Raw genomic sequence first — 21,847 nt, forward strand, 5'->3', positions numbered from 1 at the left:
TTGGCAAGGACATGGAGAAATTAGAATTCTCATATATTTCTGATAGGATTGTAAAATGGTACAGCTACACTACACTGGAAATTGGTTTAGCAGATCCTCAAATATTAATACATAGAGATACCATATTACTCATAAATTCTATTTCTCCATACCCCAAAGAAAGGACACATAATGCGTACACCACAAATCACACATGGATATTCATGTCAGCATTATTCATGAGAGCAAAAATGTGGACACAAGACCAATGTCCATTAACTGAAGAAATGATAAGCAAAGTGGTATAGTTGTAAAATAGAATATTCTTTGGTCATGAAAAGGAGTGAAGTCCTGAGAAATGTTACAACATGGATGAACTTTGAACATAGTGTGTAATGTGAAAGAAGCCAGACACAATAGTTCATGTATTTTATGATTCCATTTTTAGGAAAAGTCCAGATAGGTGAATTAATAGAGATACATTGTAAATAATGGTGTCTTGGGGCTGATGGTTCGATGAGGAATGTTAATTTACTGCCAATGACTATGGAAATATTTGCAAATCAGTTGGTGGGTTGCAAAATATTCTAAAATTCAATCATGCTGATGACTGTATAACCTTGTGAATACATTTTTAAAAACTCGTGGGTTGTACAGACTAATAATGGTAAATTGTAACCTATGTGAATGAAACTGTTTTAAAAAAGAAAGAATATACCCTAAAGATTTTAAATGTTTCTTTGGGTCATTTAAATGGCTTTTACCATTAAAGTAAAGTCCTAAGTAGTAATTTGCATAGGGAAGAACTTAAAGGGCTTTACTCCCATGGTTGTGCCACAGGGCATGCCCCATTAATCCACTAACCATCTTCCCTCTGCCAGATTTTTCCCTTTGATGACCCAATATGACTGATTTCTAATTTTATTTCTACTTCTTATACAGAGTTTTCCTCTCAGGTAGCCCAGATTTATATTTTGGAATGTTTTCAGAGGACACATTCTTACTGCCCCTTCCATTCCTATTCATTCAGTCAATTGCATAGCTCGCAACACTAAGCCCATTTCCAATGCAAGGTTTTCTCATGGCATCAAATGGGCTGATCAAATGGTGACCCTTTTGCTGTCCAAATATGGTGTATATAAATGATAGAAAACAATCAGCATTTGGAAGATCAGAAATATTTTAAGTAATGCTTTAGTACAAGTTAAAACATAAATTCTTAATAAGAAAGTGGCCTGCTCTTTGAAAGCAATATTAGAAAATAGAGGGGTTCACAAAAGGAGAAAGGATCTGAGTATTTTAAACATATTTTTACTACTTTAGCTGACTGCAATGAACCATTCAGTGTGCAGTGCATGTCTATGGGAGCCCAAATGGTTGTATGTGCTCCAGTTAGACGTCCTCCTAATTGAAGCCAAGTCAGCACTTTATGGGTCAGTAGCAGGGACTCATTTTAATGATCACCTTTCAATTCCATTTGCAGGCACATGTCCCTCCAATCAACTAAATGTTGTGAGAGTTCTTTTGTGACTGGCCATCAATATTATACAGGGTAGATATGTAGATTCAGGTTAGTGTCTTATGGGTCTCTGAGTAGCATGGGATGAAGAGTTAAACTGTGGTGGCCCAGAAGTTCCCCCTGAAACCTCAGGTTACCTTACTGGCTATCAGGGGATTTAGACTGAGACACTGGAAAGGAGGGAGTTCCAGTTACCATATCATTTGTTTCTTAGTAGAAAGGGATGATGAGTTATATGTACACATATTTATTTCTTTTGCCTATGGTCTGAATGTTTGTGTCCCCCCAGAATTTATATATTGTAATCCTATCCCTTAAAGGTGATGGGTATAGGGAGTAGTACCTTTGGGAGATGGTTAGGTCATGAAGATAGAATGTCTATGTATTTGATTAGTTCTCTCAAAAGAGAAGTTCTAGAGACCCTTATCTCTACCCACCATGTGAGCACACATCAAGAAGGCCACAACTATGAACTGGGAAGAGAGCCTTGAATCTGCTGGAGCCATGCTCTTGGACTTCTAGTCTCCAAAACTGTGACAGACAGATTTCTGTTACTTATAGACTACCTAGTGTGTGCATTGTGATCGCACTGTGGAGCTGTTATTGCACTGTGATCAGACAAAAACATATATTTCTATGTATATATGTATCTATACATAAAAATACTTAAACAAATAGGTGTTCACCTATAATTTCAAATGCATATGCACACCGAAGTCAGTAGAGCTTCTACTGATTTTTTATCTGGATGGGTGTATTTTGTTGCTACGGAGTTCTTTGTTTATTTTGGATATGAACCCTTATCAGATAGATGATTTGCAAGTAATTTCTCCCAATCAGCAATTTTCCTTGCATTTTGTTGATGGGATCCTTTGCTGAACATAAGCTTTTAAGTTTGATGTATATAGTTTCTTATTTTTTCATTTGTTGCATTTATTTTTTACTTCTTATCCAAAATATTATTGCAAGCAAAATATCAAAGAGCTTTCTGCCTATGTTTTCTTCTAAGAGTTTTGTAGTTTCAGGTCTTATATTCACATCTTGAATTCATTTTGGTTGGATTTCTCTGCATGGTGTGAGATAGTAGTGCAGTTTCATTCTTTTGCATATGGATGTACATAGGTTTTCCCAGCATCACTCAATGAAGAGACTATTTTTTTCCTTTGTATTACCTTGGCTCCTTTGTCATATATTAATTGACCATATATGCATAGGTTTATTCCTGGACTCTCCGTTCTATTCCATTGAGCTGTGTGTCTGTTTTCATGCCAATACTGTACTGTTTGATTAGTATAACTTTGTAATATAAATTGATATGAAGATGTATGATAGCACCATCTCTAGGTTGCTTTGCTAATTCTGTGACTTTTTGGGTCCCTATGAACTATTTGATGGTGCTTTTTCTGTGAAAAATACCATTTGAATTTTGGTAGGAAATTCAATGAATTTGTATACTGCTTTGGGGAGTACGGACAATTTAACAATATTAATCTTCCAATGTATGACCTGGAATTATGTGTGTTCCCATCAGTTTCTTTTTTCTATGTCTTCTCATTTTCACTACCTTTTTTTCACCCACCTTGGCTTAATTTATTCCTCTTTGGTCATTCTTTTTGATGCTGCCATGAGTGTGATTGTGTCTTTAATTTCTCTTTCTGATACCTTGTTATTAGGGCCTAGAAATGCAATTTATTTAGATAAATTTATTTCCAATCCTTTAACTTCACTGATTTCATTGAAATTCTAATTTTTCATTGAAATTTTTAGGTATTTGCTTCCTATTTATAATAGCATGTAATCTGCAAATAGACACAGTTTATCTTCTTCCATTCTACTCTCGATGACTGTTACTTCTTTTTTTTTTCTAATTGTTATGGCTAGGATTTCCCAAAAGACTGATAAGAGTTTGCCCAATTGTGCTCATCCTGCTGTTAGAGGATAAGTTATGAGTTCACCATTGAGGATGATGTCAACCGTGGGATTTTGGTCTTATTTTGTGGTTAAATACAATTTCATTAGTATTTTATCACAAATGGATGTTGCATTTTGTCAAATAATTTTTCTTCATGTAATGAGCTGATAATATGGATTTTTCTATTTATTAAAGTTATCATTAATAAACGATTGTATGATGGTTTTTCATGAGTAACACAGTGGCTACTACATCTGCCCTTATTATTAAATCCCCCCCCACACACACACACCATTGCCGTCACTGTCAATCAGCGTAGAAAGATGCTATAGAGTCACTACTTGTCTTCTCTGTGTAATACTGCCTTCCCCGTGCAGTCCCCCTATATTATGTGTGCTAATCATAATACCTCTTAATGCCCTTCTGCCTCCCTTCCCACCTGCCTTCTCCACCCTCTTTCCCTTTGGTAACTGCTAGTCCCTCCTTGGAGTCTCTGGGTCTGCTGCCATTTTGTTCCTTCAGTTTTTGCTTTGTTGTTACACTCCACAGATGAGTTTAATCATTTGGTACTTGTCTTTCTCTGCCTGGATTATTTCACTGAGCATAATACCCTCTAGCTCCATCCATGTTGTTGCAAAGGGTAGGATTTGTTTTCTTACGGCTGATTAATAGTTCATTGTGTATATGTACCACATCTTCTTTATCCATTCATCTACTGATGGACAGTTAGTTTGCTTCCATATCTTAGCTGTTATAAATAGTACTGCAACAAACATAGGGGTGCATATGTCTTTTTAAATCTATGATCTTGTTTTCCTCAGGTAAATTCCTAGGAGTGGAATTCCTGGATCAAATGGTATTTCTATTTTCGGTTTTTTGAGGAACCTCCACATTGCTTTCTACAATTTTTGAACTAATTTACATTCCCACCAACAGTGTAGAGGGCTTTGCTTCCTCAGCATCCTCTCCAGGGTTTGTTGATTCTTTTCTTATTGGATGTTGGTCATCATAACTGGAGTGAGGTGATATATCATTATGGTTTTAATTTGCATTAAAGTTTGCATATTATCAAAATGGTCATTCTGCCTAAAGCAATCTACAGATTCAATGCAATCCCTACCAATATTTTGATTGTCAAATCATCAAAATTTCCCTGATTAGTGACATGGTGCATCATTTCATGTGCTTGTTGGCCAACTGAGTTTATTCTTTGGAGAAGTGTCTCTTCGATCCTCTGCCCTTTTATTAATGGGATTGTTTGCTTTTTGGCTCTTGAGGCATGTGAGTTCTTTATATATTTTCAATGTTAAACTCTTATCAGATATATCTTTTACAAATATATTCTCCCAGAGTATAGCATGCCATTTTGTTCAACTGATGATGTCCTTGGCTGTACAGAAGCTTTTTAGTTTGATGTAGTCCCATTTGTTCAGTTTTGCTATTGTTTCCCATACTCAAGGGAAGGAAAAAGTTCTGCAAAAAGTTGCTCATGTTTATATTCAAGAGATTTTTGCCCATATTTTCTTCTAAGAGTTTTACATTTTCATGAATTACATTTAAGTCTTTGATCCATTTTGAGTTTACTTTTGTGTATGGGGTTAGACAGTTATACAGTTTCTGTATCTTACATGTAGCTGTATAGGTTTGCCTGTTAACAGCCACTGTTGAACAGGCTATTTCCTCATTTTACATACATAGCCCCTTTACTGTATATTAATTGACCATATATAAGTTTGTGCTTATACCAGGGCTCTCTATTCTGTTGCATTGAACTGTGGGTCTGTTCTTGTGCTATTTCCAAATTGTTTTTGATTACTGTGGCTTTGTAACAGAGCTTGCAGATGGGGAGCATAATCCCCCAGCATGAATCTTCCTTCTGAGGATTGATTTGGCTATTTGGAGTCTTATGTGCTTTCACATGAATTTTAGAACTATTTGTTCTAGTTCATTGAAGATGCTGTTGGTATTTTGATAGGGATTACTTTGAATCTGTATATTGCTTTAGGCAGAATGGCCATTTTGACAATATTAATTCTTCCTATCCATGAGCATGAGATGTATCTCCGTTTATTGGTGTCTTCTTAATTTCCTTGATGATTATATTGTAGTTTTCAGAGTATAGGTCTTTCACATCCTTGCTTAGGTTTATTCCTGGTATTTTATTCTTTTTGATGCAATTATAAATGGAATTGTTTTCCTGGTTCTTCCTTCTGCAGTTCATTGTTAGTATGTAGGAATGCAACAGATTTCTCTGTGTTAATTTGTATCCTGCAAATTTACTGAATTCAACTATTAGTTCTAATAATTTTCTTGTGTATACTTAGGGTTTTTTATGTACAATATTATGTTATCTACAAACAGTGACAATTTAACTTCTTCCTTACCAATCTGGAAGCCTTTTATTTCTTTGTGTTTTTTCAATGCTCTGGCTTGGACCTCCTGGACTACATTGAATAAAAGTGGTGAGAGTGGGCATCCTTGTCTTGTTCCCTACCTTAAAGGGAAACCTTTCAGCTTTTTGCTTTTACATATGATGTTGGCTGTATGTTTGTCATATATGGCCTTTATTATGCTCAGGTAATTGCTGTCAATGACCATTTTGTTGAGAATCTTTATCATGAATGGGTGTTGAATTTTGTCAAATGCTTTTTTGGCATCTATGGAGATGAACATGTGGTTTTTGTCCTTTTTATTTATGTGATGGATGATGTTGATGGATTTTCAAATAATGTACCATCCTTGCATCCCTGGAATAAATCCTACTTGATCATGATGGATGATTTTTTAATGTATTTTTGAATGCAGTTTGCTTCTCTTTTGTTGAGTATTTTTAAATTTATGTTCATCAGGGATATTGGTCTGCAATTTTCTCTTTTTTTTTGGTGTCATTGCCTGGTTTTGATATTAGAGTGATGATGGCCTCATAGACTGTAAGGATTCACTCCTCTTCTCCATTTTGGAAAACTTTAAGTAAGGAGAATGGGTATTAGGTCTTCACTAAGTGTTTGATAAAATTCTGTGGTGAAGCCATCTGATCCAGGCATTTTGTTCTTAAGTAGTTTTTTGATTACCAATTCAATTTTTTTGTTCTTCTTTCTTTAGATAGACCTGTTTTGCTATATACTTTTCACTTAAAACTGCTTTCACTGCATCCCACAGAAGTTGGGGAATTGGGCTGTTGTTTTCATTTGTCTCCATATATTGCTTCATCTCTGTTTTTATTAGGTCTTTGATCCATTGATTATTTAGGAGCACATTGTTAAGCCTCCAAATGTTTGTAGACTTTTATGTTTTCTTTGCACAATTTACATCTAGTTTCATATCTTTGTGGTCTGAGAAGTTGGTGGTGCAATTTCAATGTTTTTGAATTTACTGAGGCTCTTTTTGTGGCCTAGCATGTGATCTATTCTAGAAAATGTTCCATGTGCACTTGAGAAAAATGTTTATCCTGATGCTTTTGGATGGAGTGTTCTGTCAATGTCTGTTAGATCTATCTCTTCTGTGTGTTTTTCAATGCCTCTGTCTCCTTATTTAGTTTCTCAGTGCTTAATCTTTCCTTATAGTGAATGGTGTGTGGAAATCTAAAATGAATGCATTGCATTCTATTTCTCCCTTTAATTCTGTTAGTAGCTGTTGCACATATTTGGGTGCTCTTATGTTTTTTGTGTAGATATTAATAATGTTTACATCCTCTTGTTGGACTTACCCTTTTATCATTATATACCTTTTTTGGTCTCTTGTTAGCTTCTTTGTTTTGATGTCTATTTTATCTGATACAAGTACTGCAACTCCTGCTTTTTTCTCCCTATTGTTTGCATAAAGTATCTTTTCCCATCCCTTCTCTTTTATTCTGTGTTTGTCTTTGGATTTGAAGTGAGTCTCTTATAGGCAGCATATATGTGGGGCTTGCTTTTATATCCTTCTGTAACTTTATGTCTTTTGATTGGTGCTTTCAGTCCTTTTACATTTAGGGTGATTATCAATATATATGTACTTATTGCCATTGTACTCTTGAGATATGTGGTGCACAAAGGTTCAAGGACAGCTTCTTTGCTATCTAACAGTCTAACTTAAGTCACTTATTACACAATTACAAACACAATCTATTGATTCTTTTTTTTCTCCCTTTCTTTTTCCTTCTCCACTTTTCATATGTTAGGAGTCATATTCTGTAATCTTTGTGTATCCCTTGATTAACTTTGTGGATAGTTTATTTAATTTTGTATTTGCTTAGTTATTAATGAGTTTTATTCCTTTACTGTGGTTTTATTTTCTCTGGTAACAGCTATTGAGCTTCCAGAGTACTTACATCTAAAACATGCCCTTTAAAATACAGTGTAGAGATGATTTGTGGAAGTAAATTTCCTCAACTTTTGCTGATCTGGAAATTGTTTAATCCCTGCTTCAAATTTATATGTTAATCTGCTAAGTAAACTATTTTTTGGTTCAAGGCCCTTCTCTTTATTGCATTAAATATGTCATGCCACTCACTTCTGTAAGGTTTCTGCTGAGAAGTCTGATGATAGCCTGATGGGTTTTCCTTTGTATGTGATTTTGCTCTCTAAGTCTGCTTTTAATACTCTGTCCTTGTCCTTGGTATTTGCCATTTTAATTATTATAATATAATTTTAATTATTATATTATATTGACTTCCTTGGGTTCCTTGTGTTGAGAGATATGTTCATTTCCTTGGCTTGAGAGACTATTTTGTTCCCCAAATTGGGGATGTTTTCAGCAATTACTTCTTCAAAGACAGTTTCCATCCCTTCTTCTCTCTTTTTCTTCTTCTGGTACTCCTAAAATATGAATATTGTTCATTTGAATTGTTCACAGAGTTGCCTTATTATTCTTTTATTCCTAGATATTCTTTTTTCTCTCTCTGCCTTAGCTTCTTTGAATTTCTGTTCCCTAATTTCTATTCCCTTTACCATTTCCTCTACCTCTTCAAGTCTGCTTTTCAACCACTCCTTGTATGTTTCATTTCAGATACTGTATTTTTCAAAGTTTCTCTTCCTTGAATTCATCCTGAGACCCTGAAATTTTTCTGTAGTTCCATTAGCATGTTTATAATATTTGTTCTGAAATCTTTATCAGGAAGATTAATTATTTCATTTTCACTGAGCTTTCTTGTGTTTGATGGATTTTTGATACAACAAGGTTCTTCTGTGTTTCCATAATCCTACTGAATATTGTGGAATAACAGCTTTGTGTAGGTGTCACCCTCTAGGGACCAGAAGCTCTACTATCCAGAGACACCCAGCACCTGCAGTGATGGCAGTTGTTATAGGTGAGCAGTGCCCATATCTTCCAGAAAGAAACCTTTTTCCTGCTCCCAGCTTTAATGCCTGCCTCTACTGCCACGGCCAGTGAGCAAAGCATGCAGCAAAGAGCCTTTGTGATATGCCCCTTTAGCTGCCATAGACGGGGCTGCAAATTGGCTGGCCTGGAATGATGGTGGAGACAGCAGGGTAGCAAGCAGGTTCCAGCTGGGAGGAAAGACTGGCAGGCTACATATTGCAGTAGGGGCCCTTGGGTCTGTATTGCCAGCTGGGGGGATGGAGTACCTGAATCCTCCAAAAGTTTCAACCTGCTGGACTGTGTGCACCAGAATGATTTTGTCCACTTGTCCTTTTTCCTGAGCAGCAAGCTCTGTGTAATCCTTGCCCCTTTAGGAGCTGTCTCACTGTTGAGAAGTCTTTCAAAGCACCCACCTTTCTTTTGTCCCAGAATAACCAGTTGTGGGTACCAGTTCTCCACATGTGGCTGGAATCTCATTCTCTCCAAGTATTCCACCTGTCTTTGCTTTCCAACCACTATAATCACCAGAGCATCATGCAATATGGGTTCATGCTCCCAGAATAGATCTCCAGGGCTTGGTATTTAGCATTCCTGGGCTTCTGTTTTTATTCCTTTTGCTAGTGAGCTGGGTTGGGGGTAGGGCTTGAGTCCCACTAGATCGCAGCTTTGCTACTTTACACTTTTCCATGAGATATCCTGTTTTCTCCAGATGTAGGCCATCTGTTGCAGTCTTCCTCCTGGTCACTTTTTTTAGGATTAGTTGTATTTGCTGTATTTTCATATTATGTGTGGTTTTGGGAGGAGAATTCTGACTCATTTATCATACCACCATCTTTTTCCCCAATAATATGGTTTTAAACCTTCATTTTGTTAATGTGGTGTTTCACATTGATTGGTTTGTAGATGTTGATGCATTCCTGCATCACTCAAACAAATGCCAATTGATTATGATGCATGATGCTTTCAATGTATCATTGAATTCAGTTTGGTAATTTCTTATTGAGTACATTGCACCAATGTTCATCAGGAATAATGGTCTATAGTTTTCTTTTCTTGTATGTGATTTTGTGTGTGATTTTGTTTTCATGTAATGCTGGCTTTCTAAAATGAGTTTGACAATGTTCTCTCATCTAACATTTGAAAGTGTTTTAGAATACCTAATATTAATAACTTAAATATTTGTTAAAAACATTTCAAATACTTTAGCAGAGAAACATTGGTTTTTTTGCTCTTATTCAACATAACAGGCACATTCCTGTCTGAGGCTCTTTGCACTGAATGCACTGATTCTTCTTCCTGTGTTGCACTTCCCAAGATATTTGCAAAGATTACACCTTTTCCCACCTATGGGCCCCTGTTTAGACATTTCATTCTCAGTGAAGGCATTCTTGATGGTCATATTTAAATAGTCAGCCTCACTCAAAACACTTAGAGTCCTCGTGCTTATTTATTTTCTTTCCATAATATATTTATCACCTTTTAATATACCACACATTAGCACATTTAAGTTTTTTATTCTTTACTAGGCCACACTTAGGAAACCAGTATAGTATTTACAGAAGAACAAATAGGTGACAGGGACAGGAATAACTGGAGACACAAGTCCCCATGTATGACAGACTCCATGTAAATTTAACCATGGCTCAACTACTAATGGAAAAAGGACGGGTTCTTACTGTTGGGAGAGCTGCCTCACTTTATGGAGGAAATGCAGCTGGATATCAATCACTCCAGCCAAGTGTGAATTCTAGCTGTATTTAGACATTAATATTAAGGGTAAGTTATAAAGCTGTTTTGCTTAGGGAAGTGTAATTATTTCTGTTATAATAATCATTGTTCCCTAGGGGTGGGGAAGAACCTCACAGCCAAATGTCCATTGCAGAAATTACCAGTAGGACATTTGATAAGGCAGTGTCTGAGATGAAGTGCGATGACAACATGGCATTAACTGCAGAAAATGTAATATAATTTAATACCTCAATATACTTAAAAGGGCAGAAAGGGAAAAAGATAGAAAGAGAAGGACAGGCTGGGAAAGGTAGAGGGAGAGGAGTAGCTCAAGAGGGAGCAGGAGGACGAGGGGAGGGAGAAGTGCAGGCCATTTTGCCTGGGGGACACCTTGCTGCAGTCCTCATATTCCTGAGTTTCTGGAGCCCTGAGCCCATAGGTCATGACTGTTATCCTGTCTGTCATCCTGAGCCCATGAGACCACCTCAGCAGCAGTATCTGTTAACTGGAAAATGAACATTTATTTAAGAAAACTTTTCAGAGCTCCCTAACATTGAGTTTTCATCAAGTTTTAGCTCCTGCTGTGTTAATATGTAGGCACAAGTGGTCACAGTGTTCCCTTAGTGATTTTGGAATCCTTTGGAAGGAAGGCGAGCATGGGAACTGAAGAGGGGCCAGTACGTTTACTCATTTCAGAACCCACATTATATCCTAACAGGGACATAGGACGTTTTGGTGGGGTAATTCTGTTTGAAAACACTGGCTTTGAAATACCAGAAGCAGATCTTCTTAGGGGGGGTGTTTTAAATCTCACTAGTGTCATATATGCAGGTTGTGAATAAATATAAGGAAATTAACACAGGCAATCACACCCACATATTTGGTCATGAATATCCACTTTAATTGTAGTTAACTGAAAAAGTCATAAGAATTTCACACATCCCACTGAAAGCCAGGGTCCAAGTTCAGCCCATACCTTTTCCTTTCTGTCTGTTTTTGGTGTCACAGTTTCTACTTTAGGTATTTGTAGTAAACACAATTTCCTTAAGTAAAGATTGTGAGCAAAGTGAGAAAACAGGGAGAAGGTGGGAAAGATTAAAAGTTACTTCTTTGGAGGGATTCTTTTTATGTGTGCTTAGTTAGCTAATGATCAGGGAGTGGAAGTGAGGACAAAATATAGAGGTAGTCATATAGGTAATGTAAAGACACCATATGAAGAAGAGAAAGCACAGAGAATGATTCAAGGAATGCATTTGTGTGACAAATGCCCTGAAAGTTTTGAATGAACCACCATCTTAAAAGTGAAACAAAAGCAATCTTTATTGTCTTTTACCTTTACTGAACCTTACATATGTAAAAGAATCCATGCACACATTTTCATTATCCCTGGTTGAATAACAATGTACATGACTTAAAACACTGATGCTATAGTTTTGAACGTTTTGAGAACTTCTTCAAGTTGAAAATAAAATTATTTCTTTTACAGGAACCATCTGGGGTCAGCAGTTACTATGCTTAATTTATTTTGAAGAGCATCGCAAAAGATTGGCAAATGTGGAGACAATTGCTCGAGTGCCCTTTCTTGAATACAGTCTTGCAGGAAGACATTTTGACAAAATGCCATCTCCTCGACTGTTCTGTAGTCACATTCCATACTACTTGGCTCCCAGAGGGCTGAAGAATAGAAAAGCCAAAGTAGGAAAGAGACTATGCCTGCTGAATTATTACTCTTTTTATTATTTCATTTCTAATTACACTGATACTACATTGTATCTCACTGTTAGCTCATGTGCTATTTTACATACTGTAATTTTCAATAGCATTTGCATTCTCATTTATAATATTTAATTTTATTTTCACTTTGTCATTTTTCATCATATAATAATACAGATCATTTAAAAGTAAAGTATATATATACTTTTTTATATTAAAAAATATATTATAAATAGCATATATAATACATATGCAATATGTCTCTAATTTTAAATTAACTCTATCACTAAGTATACACATAAACTACTAGGGATTTCCTTCCCCTTTCCCTCTACAGCCTCCCTGCTTTCCTGGATACTCCAGCTCATTTCCTATTCTTTATCAAAGCTCATCTTTCCATGAAAACCAAAGCATCTTCAGAACCTGTCGGTGTTCTCTTCAGGATGATTCTCTGTCCCTCTCGTCCATCCTCCCTGGATCAATCAGCTCCATGTACTGAAAATTTCAGCTCTTTGTTAGTTGCGTTACTCTCAATTTTAGCTCCCATCACTCATGGGATAATTTTGAAGTTCATGTGAATGGCCTTCCAGCAGGCCAAGACAAGGAGAGGCCAGCCAGGCACCAAGGCCCAAAGTCCAAGGAGGGCCTCACTTTCAGAGTGGAGCAAATGCACAATGTTCCTCCTTCAAATTTGCCCACCTGGCCCTACCCTGGCCTCCTTCTATCCCCAGTCCTGCCAACCTCAGTGTGAAATTCCCAACACCAGTGATCTTTCCTCTACCAATCTCAGCTCCCCTTCTAGCCCTCTTATAACCCACCAAATACTTATGGCCCTCATTGCTTTCTTATTTCACATGTGTATATATTAATTTGTTATCTACTTTTCGGACCTTAGTGTAAAGCCATGAGAAGTTAGAGGCTGTAGAGTTCACAATGCTGAAAACAGTGGCCCTCAAGTAGTGGACTTGAATGAAGGACTCACCCGTAATTGCACTAATTAAATCATGACTTCAAGCCCCTTGTTCAGAATGCTGCCTCCTAGTCTACCTGTTCCTTGCTGGCATTCCCATCCCAGCCTGTGTCAGCATCATTCAGGATCCATCCCCTCCAGTCTTCTGGCGAAGAGAGCCCTACTTCCTCACTGTATTTTAGCACTCTGCTCCCTTCTTTCTAAAGCCACTTGCTCCTTTTGTCTCTGCTATAATCAGCTGGGAAAACGTGTTACAACACAATTAAAATGCATTCCAACCTTGCTTAGAGACCTGAGTTAATAGCATAAAACATAAATACTTCAAATTTGTACCTGGTCTTCAATCTGATGGCTGAATTTCTCAAATTCTACTACTTTAAATATTTCACATTCTTGGTTTACAAAGTGAATATGTGACACTTTCTTTCCTCTTTGGAAACCTCACCAGCATTCTTCTCTGTGCTTAACCAGCCCCAGGTAATGACCTCCCATTCAGAAAGTTCACCCCCACTGTGTCTCCTCAGCACCTTCCCTCCTTGAAAGAAAAAGTGCCCTGTGTAGGCAGTGTCTCCTCCATTAGAGATCAGCCTCTCTGTTTATGGTCAGAGTCTGTTTTTGTCATTCCCAGTATGCCCCTAATGAGCATGATTTTGCATCCACTGAATATTTGGATCTGTCTGGTGGCTTTTTTGGCTGGGGTTGTAGTGGTACTGCGGGTTTGGTGTGAAATGAGCCCACGGATGCTATTCAATATGTTACAATACACAGGGCATACCCACATCAGACAATTAATTGTACCAAATGTCAGTAGGGCCATTTTGGGAGCCTTGCTCCATCCTCAAAGATTTGGCACAAGCAATAATTTCCTTTTTTTCAATTCTTCATCAATTTCTTCTTCTTTCCTGATCATTCACTTTGGCACATAAGGTGTCTCGTTACCACTTTCTGAAAGAGATGGAACTCCTCTTTATCCATACTAATTTTTAGCTGCTGTTTTTCTGTTCTTTGACCTAATCTTAGTCCATTTGACTTCTGCCTCCAACTTTCGTTTATGCCTCAAAGTCAATATCACATATTGATTATATTTTTTAAGCCAAAGAATCAATTTTATGTCATCTTATTTGGCATATTCGTGGCATCAGACTTAGTTGATCTTTTTCTACTTCTATATATCTTTTCTCTTCCTACCATAATATGTCAGTGCAGAAAAATATGGTAAATCTTTAACCATTTGAAAACATTGAGATAATGAGTCACTGCAGGTCACACTTTCCTGGGCAGTGTGGGTCACTTAGGGATGAGAGGAGCACAGAAATACCAAGAATCTATCAGCTCATCTCCTCTCATGAGTGGTTGTCACCGGGCACTGCACTGGGAGGGCGCAGGTGGATGAAACCTTCTCTTTACCTGAACTGGATGTTTGCCAAGAGGAGAAAGAACAGATATATGAGTGAATCCTCAATAGAGATGCAAGGCCTGGGGTTACCTGAGTGAGCCTGAATGTTCTATACACACACAGAATAAGGATCTTAAACATGACATGAGCTGTGCAGATATTAATGATATTTTGTATTCCTGTAAGATTAGCTTGCTTTTTGTTAAGGAATTATTTCTTCTAACTGTTTATCATAAACAATGTTTTACAGGAACCCTCTATTCCTTCCATTTAAAAAAAATACTTGACAAGTAACCTGTGTGAGCCCAGCAGCTGCGTTTTCCTCTAACAGCTAGGAAGAGGTTAAGTGTACATTGAAGAATAAAAAAACACAACTTGAAATTTATTTGTGTATTGAAATGTGTTAGTGAGGTGTTCTAGTTCTCATAGAATTTTATAGTTTCTGAGGCATTGTCATCTGCATTAACTGCTTATTGAAGGGGAAAAGAATGTGTTGTGTTCTCAACCTGGGAAATTAAGAAGAGTTAAATCTTGATATGGGTCTTGAAGAGTGACTGACAGTCTAGGCCAAGCAGGGAGGGAGAGGCATTGAGGGAATGAGAAACAGGAATACAAAGGTGACAGCTGAGCGTGTACACCATGGTTGGGAGGTTGTCAATACTAACATTAGTGGGTCCCATCCAACTGAAGGGCCTTCAGGGGAAATGATGATGGAATGAAAGCTACACAATGATTCCCTCTTTTTCCTGCAGATTATTTATTTATACAGGAACCCTAAAGACGTTATGTGCTCATTTTTTCATTTTTCAAACATGATGAGAATATTGAAACCATCCACCAATATGGAGGAATTCATGGAACTCTTTTTAGAAGGAAAAGGTAACTGAGCTTATAAACTAGCAGTAAGTTCAGACTTGTGGGAAGGTTTTAAGGTTAGTGAATTTTGCAGAAGGAAAGAAGCACATGAAATGGAGTAGAATGGGATCTGTAGACAATTTGTCAAGCCATTTGTGGGGTTATCTTGGATAAAAATTCTACTCACTGTCACACAAACTCAGTATATTGTCAAGATCAAAAAGCCATACCAGATGTAAATATTTATGCTTGATCATAATAGGAGTGTGAACAGATCATGAACTCAGAGCTTTCTGCTCCAGCTCAGCTGAGAAGAAGGCTCAGTTTAGATTACAGTAGCATTGGGGTTTTGGCCGAACTTGTGCATGTGGTAACTGCCAGAGGCTTCTTTGGGACAAAGTTCTGTTCTGCAATGTGTTCTGAGGAGTCACTGTGGCTGGTTGAGCAGGAGAGAGGCCTGCTGTGGTAGAGATGATGGTCTGGCACAGGAGAAGCAAGCTTAGGCTGTGCACCACTGTGCAGAGCTGAAGGGAGTCCTTAGGGTGCCTACATATTATACTGAGGGGAGCAGCTCTATGTCTTTGGGTCAGTGGGAGGAGTGGGTCAGAAAGGATTTGTTCCTATGAATGTTGTTGTATTTTTCCTTCCAAATCCAACTTTAAAATGCTTTTCTTTTTATATAAAATGTCTTTTAAAAATTCTCCTTTAATGCATGTTATAGATTTCTGGTGACAGCTGGATGATTCTCCTATTAATCATGTGGCTGGGGACAAACTGAACTCTATCAACAGAGTTCCTTTTCCTCCTGTTGTTACTAAACTTTCCTGCACCTCAGAAGAAAACTATAGCTTTTTTGTCTGTTCAATATATTTATCTAATTCCTTCTCTGTCTTCCCAAAGTGTATGGAAGCCTTTGGTTTGACCATATCAGAGGTTGGTATGAGCACAAAAGTCACTTCAACATTCAGTTCATAATGTACGAGGACATGATAAAGGTGAGAAGAGATTATAGTTCTATTTTAACCTAAGCTGTAACTGAGCCTGGCCTAGTGAACTGATGATTTCATATCTAGAATTCTCAAGGGCAATATTGAGTTAGAGATCCAAGAGGTAGTGTTACAGAGACTTTTCCCTGTGTCATCTCCATATTCCATTTACCAGGTTTTCACTTCCAGTTATGGACTTAAATTTCTTTTCATAAAAACAATGTGTGTGAGAGTGATTTCTGGGCATAAGCATCCCTTCATATACTTGATTATTTTTAACCAGTATATTTCTTTCTCAGTCATGCTTTATACGTTCTATTTTCTGAATTGTTCATCTTTTTAACATTCTGGTATTATTTTATTACACTCGGACACATTTGGTGTGAAATTTAATCTTGTATGCCAATGTTGAGTAGTCTTGATAGGAGAATTGGAAATACAATGTCTGTGTTTCATTAAGAAGAATGCAGCTCCTAATAACAGTCAATTACAGGTGGTTTGAAGTATAAGGAAATCTGTGGTTTGTTGACTGAAATTGAGAGTCAGGCTATCCTGAGGATGGGTATAGCCCCTAAAGGATGTCATGACTGTTCCAAGAATTTTCTATTATCTTTTCTTTATCATATTGTCTTTGGCATTGATCCTCCTCTCATAGTCCCAAGATGGTTGTCATGGATCAAATCTCATGTCTTATGAGGACAGCATAGACAGCACCCAGAGTGGGAGCAGAAGGAACAGGAATATGAAAGAATTTTTCCCTTGCTCTGTTGCCAACTTTACCCCTGGAGAAAAATCAATCTCAGAAGCTTCTGTTTGACTTAGTCTTTGTGTTTCAATGCCAAAAGTGCATCAGTCACCAGTCTAGACTAATCTTTGTAAAGAAGAGCAGTAGTGCCATGAAGATCTGCTCAAACCAGACCATACCTGCAACTGCTGCCAGGACAGCACCAAGGGTCTTTTATCAAGAAAGGAGAGGATGAGGAGATACACAGGCAAAGACTAATGGCTGCCACCTCCTGAATGTTCATGGACAGCTTCAGTCAAAATCTCCCCCTAGGTCATGATAGAAGCCTAGATTCTCTGGTTGAGTCTCTATCAGCTACCAAGAGAGATTCAAGTACATGGCTGCTTTTGCAACCCTCCTCACAATAGGACTTCCTCCAGTGCCTCCAGCCACTTGTGATTTTCCATCCAAGGCCTGTTCCCAGCTACTTGCAGGGAAACTGAATGTCTAACTTTTCTGTGAACTGACATCTCACACATTCCATGCAACCACAGTATTGTATATACTGACCCTTTAGTATATATGTTTCCTACGTTGCCTCCCTAGGAAAACCTGTTTCCATTTATGACCTAGAACATATTTCTCTTGCTCCTTGAATCTTTCACTGATATTGGTTGCACACTCACTCTCTCCCCGTGTGTTGGTATTCTCAGTGCCAGCTCTGATTCCATTGCTATCCCTGTATTTACCTGCAGCATCACCTGGGGCCCTGTCTGATATATAGCAGCTACTCTCATGAGATTTACCTGTTGAACACAGATAAAATGAAATGTGTTACCTAGAAATAAACCATAATTAGGGTAAAGCACTTGACAAAGGAGTTTAATTTACCAAGAAAGAATAATGAAGTCCCTTCTCACTGTGTAATTTCTAATTTATAACCAGCCTAAGCAACTACATTTTTCATTCCATGATGTTATTTAATTTTGGCACTTCTGTAATGCTTCTTTGTTATGATTTGCCTAATATATTGGTCTCTATTATACCTCAGGATCTGAGAAGTTCTATTTTAAAAGTCTGTAAATTTCTGGGGAAAGAATTGAATAAGGAAGACATGGATGCTGTTGTGAGTCAAGCCATGTTTGAAAACATGAAGTCTGACCCACGTGCAAATTATCAAAATGTACTAAACAGGCGACCTGAAATTAGAAGAACAGATGGCCATTTCCTTCGCAAAGGTGAAGTTCAGCATCAAACTTTTATGTTTTGTCATGCAAATCATCCAAAGTGCAGCTTCTGGACTTCTTGCCAAGAGTTTCACAAAATGGAGCACTCCTTGTCCCCTTCTCTCCTCCACACAGTTGATTTTTCTGGTTTTTACTCCATGCTCTCAATGAGACTATATTTTTTGGTCCCTGAAGTTTACCTGAGGTGTAACCTACAATCACAAGGTCTTTACATGTCCCCTATAAGTCTACCAGTGCCTAGCACAGTGCCTGCAACAAAATGGATATTCATTCATTTTTACTCTTTTCCTTCATTAACATGGCCACAGTTGTGATAATAAGTGAATGACGGATCTGTTGGCTCTCACTGGCTGCTTTTACATCTCCACACGTTTTTCCGAGCATCTTTCAGGTGTGAATTAACAGCACACAGTTGCTATTCTTTGTTATGAAGAGTGACTGTTATGTATCTTATATCAAATCAGGATCTCACATTATAACAAAGTAGGGGAGTATCTCTTTTACCTGGCCTTATGGTGAGTGATATTTTAGATTGAATTAAATCATTATACAACTGATAAGAGTTGAACATATTGAATTATTTTCATTCCATACAATCTTTCCAAATTATAGCTTATGATATTTTACCTGATGTTGAGTTTATTGTGTAATACAGAATTATAGATACAGATTTTTCCTTAGTTTTATGCCTCTATGTCAAGTAGCACTAAATGCTGTCTTGGTTTAAAAAAAATTTTTTTTTGTAACCCTTCATGTCTTAGGTATCTTCCCCATTCTCTTAAACAAACTGAAGCAGTGGTAACAGGGAGCCGACCTGAAGAGTAGGTGCTCTCTTTCCCTGTAGCCCAGCACAGACTGTTGTGTTCTGGATGCCAAGACCATTGTCATCTGTCATTACTGCTGTACTTGCATTTGGATTTTCTTTAAAAAGAAAACTTTCTGTGCACCTACATCTTTAACAAACCTGAACAAGAGAGACTGAATTGGCAAATAAGGAAAACCTGTGTGAGCAGAATATCTTTGTAGAAGTGAAGCATATTCCCATGTATTTCTATAAAGATAGATGCACACACACTTTGCTCATTGAAGTTAGCTTCTTGGATGTCATTTGCTTTGTTATGACCACAGCTGCATTAAGATTTGTTTGAGTTTTTAGTTTATTTCATGTTTTTATTTTCATTCATTTCAGTGTATTTTAGAAGTCAGTGTGTCTTCTCTTGCCTCTCTTTATCTCAGCTTCTATTTGTCATCACACTTCTGAATGTCTGTAAATTGAGTACCAGGCTGTGTCATACCTAAATTGAGTTAATATGGACTAATTTCAGCCCTGCCTTTATAAACTCTATGACCTTTGCTATATTTTCACATCTCTCAGAACATCTATGTCCTCATCAGGAAATATTAATTCAGTGATATTTGATATGGGATTTTTATAAGACTTCTGTAAAATACAGTAAGCAGTGCTAGTGTAGAATTAAAGAGTGATTAAATTGCAGTGATTTCCTTTTTTATGCAGGTGGCTAGCAGCTTAGAAAGTGGAGTAATTGTATCAAATTATAATACAATTAAAATGACCAAGTTTGTTTAGCAGTTTTCCATAAAGTGAGAGAGTGAAGACAGGGCCATGGGGAGGAGGAACTGGGAAGTTAGAAGGGAGAGAAAAATAAAAGTGGGAAAAATCATGTTTCCCCCAGTGCTAAGGTCCCACACCAGCACCCCCAGCCCAGAAACTTCACTGATGCAATTGTTTTGTATCTCCCCCAGGTACCATTGGAGACTGGAAAAATCACATGACTGTTGCCCAGAATGAAAGGTTTGACAAGATTTTCCAAAGGGAGATGAAGGATTTACCCTTGAAGTTCATCTGGGATATAAATGAAGAATAGAATCCTAAGCTCAGTTGAAATATATTAAGAATGCAGATTCAGAAAGAAACATTTAAGATACACTCTAATCTTTGACTATTCTTGGATCACAACTGAAAACCTTAATGATTAATACATACTACATAGTAATTCTACATGCTTTAGATATTTGGCCCGTTTTCTAATTCCTGGGTTCATCAATTTCTGATGACTAGAGGTTTCTTCTTATTGTGTTAGTATATAATTGTACTAAATATAGTAAAATATACTAAAATATGTTAATAATAAAATAATTTATACTAAATTCTGCTAAAACAAGAGGAAAATTTTATTTTACTTTTGAGTTATTCCTCAGCACTTGAGTAAAAGAAGAATTCATAACATGTGATCAATTTACTATCATAAAGGAAGGTTTGACTATTGTAAAATACTGCTTATTGTCTTTTTTCATGTTAAAGAGTTTAATATTTACATAACCATGTGAGTGAAACCTTCATTTTAACTCTTTTAGGTTTTATGTTTAACTTAGGAAGGTTGCCACCACAAATATGTTCATATAGTCATATATTATATATTAAATTGATCTAGATAATATACTCATGTTGTAAAAAGTTATTTTTTCCAACAGACAAAAAAGTGACTCAAATTGTTTATTGAATAGTCCATCATTTTCTTACTGATTATAATGGACATTATCATGTTCTAAATAATTGTATGCTCATGAGTTGAATTGTGTAAAATGTCGTATTTTTCTCCTAATATAGTTTTCTCTTTCAACATTATGGCCTGGAATTTCTAAAATAAAATCATAAACTTTACAAAGAATCTTCTGGTACTATGCTAAATATTACTTTACACTCAAAGGTAAGTTAAAAATGAATCCTTATCAATAAACTATTCCCATTCAGAAATTACTTCACCCTCACCACTTATTTGTGATTTTTTTCAGATCATTTGATAAAGAAACATTTTACTTTTAAAAAGTTCACTCATTTCTTGTTTCACTTATTCCTAAATGTATACACATATGAATATATGAACATATACTCTCTCTATATATATAATATTTGTACTCACTGATAGTAGGAAATTTAATCAGTTACATTTTCTTACTGATTATTGCTACTCATGGATTTTTGTCTGCTCATTCATCATTGGGGTTTCTGGATCTAAATCCGGCTGAATGGGAGGCAGTGCAGTTGGTCTGAGGTCGGCAGTGTGGAGGCTGCCATCACCACCCTCCAGCTTCTGCAGACCGATGGGAAGATCTTGGCTGCTTGGTGCCCAATTAGGGTGGCTGGCTGCCTCACTGTTTTTATTTCCATATGCACAAAGATCTGCTCATGTTTCCTAAGGATTACAAATAATTTCTTTCATCATTGATGTCTTGAAAAAGGAGAAAAAGGGCCCTGATTCTTGCAATGGGAGAGGATTTCTCAATCCCCATGACTCCTCCTGGTACAGCAGTCCCTCCTTCCTGAACTCATAACTTCCCAGGAGTATAAGGAGGAAGTGACCATTGTATGGAGAGAAACATTTGTTTTCCCTCCTTTCTACTTATTACATAATGATTATATGATACTTTCCTCCTTAGAATCCTCAACAACATTCTGCTCTGTGCCCCCACCGGCCACAGTGAGTGACCTCCAGTTCAG

The 21,847-nt window shown here is 37.1% G+C and overlaps 1 protein-coding gene across 4 annotated transcripts in view; it reads left to right on the forward strand.

Annotated features, from left to right (window-relative positions):
- The window catches only part of LOC108394644 (amine sulfotransferase-like), a 47,206-nt gene extending 26,189 nt beyond the window's left edge, over nucleotides 1-21,017 (forward strand). For 3 of the 4 annotated variants that reach the window (XM_073219437.1, XM_073219436.1, XM_073219435.1), the window contains 6 exons: nucleotides 8,614-8,697; nucleotides 11,923-12,131; nucleotides 15,268-15,394; nucleotides 16,271-16,365; nucleotides 18,132-18,318; nucleotides 20,092-21,017. In XM_073219437.1, the coding sequence (XP_073075538.1) occupies nucleotides 8,614-8,697; nucleotides 11,923-12,131; nucleotides 15,268-15,394; nucleotides 16,271-16,365; nucleotides 18,132-18,318; nucleotides 20,092-20,213 (824 nt within the window). In that variant the 3' untranslated portion in view covers nucleotides 20,214-21,017. The remainder of the gene's footprint in view (nucleotides 1-8,613; nucleotides 8,698-11,922; nucleotides 12,132-15,267; nucleotides 15,395-16,270; nucleotides 16,366-18,131; nucleotides 18,319-20,091) is intronic. The other variant, XM_037017688.2, reaches the window with a different exon arrangement.
- Nucleotides 21,018-21,847: the final 830 nt, after the last annotated feature.

Source organism: Manis javanica, chromosome 13 (assembly GCF_040802235.1).
Source record: "Manis javanica isolate MJ-LG chromosome 13, MJ_LKY, whole genome shotgun sequence".
In the NCBI taxonomy this organism is placed as follows: domain Eukaryota; kingdom Metazoa; phylum Chordata; class Mammalia; order Pholidota; family Manidae; genus Manis; species Manis javanica.